Raw genomic sequence first — 7,627 nt, forward strand, 5'->3', positions numbered from 1 at the left:
TCAATATAATTAAAATAAATTAGCTTATAAATTCAAATAATATAAATAAAAATTTTCAAATAATAAATAAATCATTTTTAACATATTCAACATACAATATAATTTTACTTTATGTAATTAATACAAAGTAACATTATTCAAAATAATAACTAATTAACATAATTAATTCTAATATTAATTAAGTGATAATAAATACTAATAACAATAAATTATAATTATAATTATAATTATCACATCCTTTTTTCCTATATTTTATGCTTAGAGTTCTAATAATTCTATTTTAAAATCAGTACAACTTTTAATTAATAATTGTAATTTAAATGCTTATCTTGTTTTTGTTATAATGTTATAACGAATCTTTATTTTGTTTTTTTATCGTATTCATATCAGATTTAGATCGACAAAAATTGAACAATCAAATAAAATTAAACTCAAAATTAAACCCATGACCTATCAGAATCAGAATAAAAAAAATGCAATGGTCTTTGGTTTGTTCCGCCATCCTCCCAATAAATCATTAGGATTCGTTTTCAATATAATCCTATGCATTCACGAGTTCTGTCATCCCTATCGCTCTCAATTAATGCTTGGGTTTGAATTCTCCAATGGAGCCTTAATTTAATATTTCTATTTATTTAATAAAAATAAAATAAAATTTGTTCTTGAGTCAACATTCTTAGTCTTTATTGACTTAAAGTTTTTTCAAACTCGTACTTATATATTTATATATTATAACTTATAGATAAGTCGTTCATGCTAATAAGGCTTCGATTCAGTTGACAAAGACCGTTTTAGATATTGAGTGTCCAAGTTTGAGACTTATTATATATAATTAAAATGTGTGGTCTCCAAGTCTATCATGAGCTGTTGCCATGTGTGAGTTTTAGTTCAGTTAGTTAGTTCGTGCTTTGGATTGTTAAGTTATGCTATAATAGTTTGATACTATACTAAATGATTGCTCATACATATATTTGTATTTATAAAGTTTCAATTAAAAAAAAAAGAAGTTAAAAATGTATTAATGAATTAAAATTAAAATTTTATATATATATTTGTAGAATTTTAGTCACATATTAAGATTTATTCCTAATATCATATTAGACTTGTAATAAGCTAAAAATTTAGTTTTTGTGTCTTTATTTAAATTTATTAAAATATGTTTAAAGTTAATTAATATATTACTTATGTTTCAACAAAGAATAATCATTTATAATGCAATATTTGATATGTTATTTTCAAATTTTATACATAAGAAATAAAATTATTAACATGTACATTGGCAATTAGATCTATCCGATAGTCGAGATTTTTTGTTTAGCTACATAAATATGGGTCACTAAACCTTGACTCAAATTATTATTTTAACAATAAAAATATTTTAAAAAAATGGGTTTTTTCAAGTGAGGTAGCTTAATCATTACAGATGGGCCCATTTTTTAAATTTCAGTCTACTGTTTAACCCATGGGCATTTTTACCAGCAGTAGCGTAAGCCCAGTCAAAAACTAACACATTTTTATTTATTTATATTAAATAGTATCAATAATTTTTAATGTTGACAAATATTTTTTATTAAAATGACCTCAAATTTTTAATAAATTACGAAAATTACATATTTTATTGATTATGTAGGTAAATAATCTGAAATGAATAGTAAAAGTTGATAGAGCCAAGGAGAATGGCGCTACCAACATGTCACGTCAGTCATCAAATAAAAAAATTAATTTTTTAATGGAGGCAAGTAAAATAATGCCACTTGTATAAATATTAGAGACATATTAAGATTTTTCAATAATTAGAGGGCCAAAAAAATAAATAATGATGGTGGAGCCATTCAATAAAATAACAATTTTTAAAAAAAAATTAAAATAAAAACTAATAAAATTTAAAAAAAAAAGTGATATATTACATTAAGGATACCATTTAGAATGGCTCCACAATTTTTTAAATTTAAAATAAAAACTAAAAAAAAAGTCCATTGACACGTGTGGTGGCGCCATTTAGAATGGCTCCTCAACCATTGTTTATTTCTTGGCCCCTCAATTATTAAAAAATCTCAATATTTCTTGGTATATATATATAGGTGGCGTCATTCTATTTGACTCCAACAAAAAATTAAATTTTTTATTGTGATGGCTGACGTGGCATGTTGGTGGTGCCGTTCTCTTTGGCTCCACCAACTTTTACTATTTATTTCAAGTTATCTACATACATAATCAAGAAATTGGGTTATTTTCGTAATTTATTAAAAAAATCGAGGCCATTTTAATAAAAAGCCACAAATATGAAATAAAATTATGCTCCAATTTTGAGATTTAATCTTTATATTTAAATAAGTTTTTAATTTTAATATTTTAACTTAAAAATGTTAACAATTAAAATTGATATATTTTTCATTGAAATTTGTTATCAATAAACTCATATAATCATATTAATTTTAGAAGTAAATGATACGAAAATATGGTAACAAAATTTGACAAAAAAAGTTATCAAAATAAAATAACTGATGGTATAACTTTACCTAGATGTAAACAATAATAATCCTTAAAAACATAAAAAATATTAGATTTTATTACACTCACGATATGATGAGCGAAAATATTTTATATTAAAAATATATATTTATAAAAATATATCGATGAAAGATTATTAGTTGAGTGACAATATCTTTTTATATGAATTTGTTGATCTTGTGTTTAATTTTCAAATAATGTTTCACAATTATTTTATTTGAGAATTATATAAAAGTATGAAAATATTCTTATAATAATATTAATTATTCTTTAAAGTAAATTTATTTTAATAATTTCACAGTTGAATTGGTGTCAAATTGACTCATACAACATAATATATATTACAATTGCTAATGAAGAAAAATTAAAATTAAAATTAAAATTAAAATTAAAATTAAAATTAAAATTAAAATAAAAAACATGGCATGTCAAATTACTTGTGAAATTAAAAATATTTTGTATATCAACTGATTGAATTTTAACTCGATTGACATGGACATTATTGTCAATGCAAGAGAATGTGAGTTCAAGTGCGTTGAAACATATTATCCTTTTATTTATAGGTTGGGTTGAGACTATAAATAATTCTAGACATTATATCAAAAAGAATAAATATGATCAAAATCTATAATAAAATTGTTTAAAAAAACAGTTTGTATATCACTATAGAAATATTTATTTATTTATTTATTTTGGGCATCTTAAAAATATATTTACTTAATAACAAAGTTTTCAACCAAAAATAAAATAAAATGAAGGTCCATATGTGTAATTCGAGTTGAGTTTGAATCCAAACCCGAAAAAGACCAGACCCGTCATAAGCGCGTAGCCGACTTCATTCAAAAAGAAAAATCAAAATTCTCACCCGCCCGAAACACGCAACTAAAAACTCGTGGTGGAGCCCACGACTTCTTTTTCCAAATCCGAAAATCAAATCTCAACCATTCATTCTATAAAATCCAACGGCCGTAAACCCCCCATTTTCCCCCCGAACATTCTAGAACCCTAATGACCCTAATTTAAAATATATAAAAGCACTAACCCTTAATACTAAGCCACACAGTTCATTCTAAAGAACAACTCTTCGTTCTTCATTTTCTTTTTTTTTCTCTCTAGTTTCTTTGATTTTTGCTGGAATTTAGAGTGATGGCCGGAAAAGGAGAAGGACCGGCGATCGGTATAGATCTCGGTACGACATACTCTTGCGTCGGAGTATGGCAACATGACCGAGTTGAAATCATCGCCAACGACCAAGGCAACCGAACGACGCCGTCCTACGTTGCTTTCACCGATTCCGAGCGTTTAATCGGCGATGCTGCTAAGAACCAAGTCGCCATGAATCCGATCAACACCGTCTTCGGTACATCTCTATTTCCCCTTTTATCGTAAAAAAATTGCATTTTAGATTTAGATCTGAGGCTTTGTATGCCTTTAGAAATTGCTTCTACGAGGAGATTCATTTTTTTGTATTTTTATATGCTATTTATGACGTCATTATATGATTTGCCCGAATTTAGTAGAGTTTGACTTCCCTGCTGTAATTTTGTTGACTGTAAAGTTTATTTACTTTTTTTTGTTAATTATTGAAATTAACAGATGCTAAGCGATTAATCGGCAGAAGATATAGCGATTCGTCGGTTCAAAGCGATATGAAGCTTTGGCCTTTTAAGGTAATCGCCGGTCCTGGTGATAAGCCCATGATTGTTGTTACTTACAAGGGCGAGGAAAAACAATTTGCTGCCGAGGAAATCTCATCTATGGTGTTAATCAAGATGCGTGAAATCGCCGAGGCTTACCTCGGAGCGACGATTAAGAACGCTGTCGTTACTGTCCCAGCTTATTTCAATGACTCCCAAAGGCAAGCTACCAAAGATGCTGGAGTCATTGCTGGTCTTAACGTTATGCGAATCATCAACGAGCCAACAGCCGCCGCCATTGCTTACGGTCTTGACAAGAAAGCCAGCAGTGTTGGTGAGAAGAATGTGTTGATTTTCGATTTGGGTGGTGGTACTTTTGATGTTTCATTGCTTACTATTGAAGAAGGTATCTTTGAAGTTAAGGCCACTGCTGGTGATACACATTTGGGTGGTGAGGATTTCGATAATAGGATGGTTAACCATTTCGTTCAAGAATTTAAGAGGAAGAATAAGAAGGATATTAGTGGGAACCCCAGAGCATTGAGGAGGTTGAGGACTGCTTGTGAGAGAGCAAAGAGGACTCTTTCATCGACAGCTCAAACTACCATCGAGATCGATTCATTGTACGAGGGTATTGACTTTTACACCACGATAACTCGTGCAAGGTTTGAGGAGCTCAACATGGATCTTTTTAGGAAGTGTATGGAGCCAGTTGAGAAGTGTTTGAGGGATGCTAAGATGGATAAGAGCAGTGTCCATGATGTTGTTCTTGTTGGTGGTTCCACTCGTATTCCTAAAGTGCAGCAGTTGTTGCAAGACTTCTTCAACGGGAAGGAGCTCTGCAAGAGCATTAATCCTGATGAGGCCGTTGCTTATGGTGCTGCGGTTCAGGCTGCTATCTTGAGTGGTGAAGGAAATGAGAAGGTTCAGGATCTATTGCTTTTGGATGTCACTCCTTTGTCCCTTGGACTCGAAACTGCTGGCGGTGTTATGACTGTTTTGATTCCGAGAAACACTACCATTCCCACCAAGAAGGAGCAGGTGTTTTCAACTTACTCTGATAACCAACCCGGTGTCTTGATCCAAGTTTATGAGGGTGAGAGAGCTCGAACCCGGGACAACAATTTGTTGGGTAAATTCGAGCTCTCTGGCATTCCACCAGCACCCAGAGGCGTTCCCCAAATTACAGTTTGCTTCGACATTGATGCTAATGGTATCTTGAATGTCTCTGCTGAGGACAAGACTACTGGCCAGAAGAACAAGATTACGATCACAAACGACAAGGGTCGGTTGTCTAAGGAAGAAATCGAGAAGATGGTTCAAGAAGCGGAGAAGTACAAGTCCGAGGATGAGGAGCACAAGAAGAAGGTTGAAGCCAAGAACGCATTGGAGAATTATGCCTACAACATGAGGAACACTGTCAAGGATGAGAAGATTGGTTCAAAGCTTGACCCGGCCGACAAGAAGAAGATTGAAGATGCCATTGATGGAGCAATCCAATGGTTGGATGGCAACCAGCTAGCCGAGGCCGATGAATTCGAGGATAAGATGAAGGAGCTCGAGAGCATCTGCAATCCTATCATTGCCAAGATGTACCAAGGTGCAGGGGCTGACATGGGTGGTGGCATGGATGAGGATGCCCCACCTACCGGTGGCAGCAGTGCCGGACCTAAGATCGAGGAAGTCGACTAAATTAACAGCTTCTGCTGGTGCTATATTTTATTTTTTCTGCAACCTATGTTTTGATGTCTCGAAAAATCTGGTTTATTTTTGGGAACATTACCATTTTAGGTAATGAATGCTCCCCGTCTTAAGAATTATATCAACTTCTTTATATTAATGTTTAGTTTTATCTTCATCATTGTGTTTTAGGTTATATGTTGTTTTTCTTCCTTGAATCGTTACAACACCAAGTCTTTGGCTGTTACAAATGTTATTGACATGAAATGTGGTGGAAAATTGTGTTTCATCTGGTAAACGATGGACCCGGGAGCTAAAAAAAATATATATTTCGAGTTCTCGAAGAAATAAAAAATGTTTATATAATATAAATATTCAAATATGAATAAATTAGTTGAATCCGCTCTTTCCATTCCTAGTGTGTTATAAAGTCTTCCATTAACTCTTTGTTGACTTCTTAACCTGTTTCTATTTTGAAATTTTGAAAGTTTTAGAATAATAAATTATTTCACGAGTTGGTTTAGACCGTATTAGTTAAAGTTTTATATGTTTTTTTGTTTATTTTTTCATTGTTTAATAATTCACTTTTAGAAGTTTTTGTGTATGCTTGTAGTACATTTTTTAGTCTTACTTATGGATGTAGTCTTGCTTTTGTGAGTAATTTTAGGGTTGATTTTGTTGTTATCCCATTTAGTTTGTTGGATGTTTGGTTCTTTTGCTGATTTATACTCGCCGTTTTGGACCATTCAGGGCTAATCTCCTTATTGTATTAAGTTCTTATAGTTACTTTTGATATATTGTGCTTGAGTTATGACAGAGCCAATTGCCAACGTGCCATAATATTCTATTGATGCTAAAACTAAACCTTTTGTTGTGTTGACGGACATTGTCCTTTAGTGTGTACAACAGATGTTTGTTATTTTCTCCCAATTGTATGGTCTCATTAATTGAATGAATTAATGAATTTCTCTTTTAAAAAATAGATTTATATTATTTTACTTTGATAAAATTTGGTTATTGTATTTTTGTTATACATTTAGTTAGTCCTTTTAATTGACACCCTTAATTATTTTGATTATAATGTTGGATTGAATTTAAAAAAAAAATCCATCTTGCCAAAGTAGATTTTATTATTATTATTAGAAATGTGTTTTCTACGAAAAATTCATGTAATCATTTTAACCGAAATAGTTAAAGATATTAACTATTTAGATTAATTAATATTATTGTAAAAGTGGATAATCAAATTATACCAAATTAAAATATAACTTACACCTTAATAAATAAAGAAAGTTGAATTTGAACATTATCTCGTAACACCTAAAAAGAGAGAGAAAAGGATGGAGTTGTAAGCAAGTAATCATGTAGGTTAGGAGTTTCTTCTATATATATAGTTTAGGTTGAATTATGTTTATGGTCCCTTTACTATGTTTTAATTTAAGATTTAGCATTGATATTTTAATTTGATATAATTTAGTTAATGTATTTTTATAATATCACTAGTTAGTCTAAATAATCACACCAAATAAATTTTTATTTTATGTGCGTGTTAGAATTTTTTTTTTAAAGAAAATTTCACTTCATCATTTTAATTGAAATAGTTAAGAATGCTAATTATTTGGACTAATTGATTTTATTCTAAAAGTAGAGAACCACATAATGTCAAATTAAAATATAAAGACTAAATTTCAAATGTGAACACAGAAAAGAAAGACAAACTAGAATGGACTATTACCTTATAATGGACTGGGCTTGACACGTGTCATTGAGAAAAGCTAAAGGGCATTCCTTGTATGTAT

At 30.5% G+C, this 7,627-nt stretch overlaps 1 protein-coding gene across 1 annotated transcript; it reads left to right on the forward strand.

Annotated features, from left to right (window-relative positions):
- Positions 1 to 3,569: 3,569 nt before the first annotated feature.
- On the forward strand, positions 3,570 to 6,227 carry LOC107900472 (probable mediator of RNA polymerase II transcription subunit 37c). Its single transcript, NM_001326889.2, has 2 exons — positions 3,570 to 3,871; positions 4,108 to 6,227. The coding sequence occupies exons 1-2, from the start codon at positions 3,658 to 3,660 to the stop codon at positions 5,838 to 5,840; spliced, it is 1,947 nt and encodes a 648-aa protein (NP_001313818.1). The 5' UTR covers positions 3,570 to 3,657; the 3' UTR covers positions 5,841 to 6,227.
- The last annotated feature ends 1,400 nt before the right edge of the window (positions 6,228 to 7,627 follow it).

Source organism: Gossypium hirsutum, chromosome A06 (genome assembly GCF_007990345.1).
Source record: "Gossypium hirsutum isolate 1008001.06 chromosome A06, Gossypium_hirsutum_v2.1, whole genome shotgun sequence".
In the NCBI taxonomy this organism is placed as follows: Eukaryota; Viridiplantae; Streptophyta; class Magnoliopsida; order Malvales; family Malvaceae; genus Gossypium; species Gossypium hirsutum.

Coding starts and splice junctions, on each gene's coding strand:
- LOC107900472 (NM_001326889.2), top strand. CDS start 3,658: ATGGCCGGAAAAGGAGAAGGACCGGCGATCGGTATAGATCTCGGTACG. Junction 3,872..4,107: donor TCCGATCAACACCGTCTTCG/GTACATCTCTAT, acceptor TGAAATTAACAG/ATGCTAAGCGATTAATCGGC.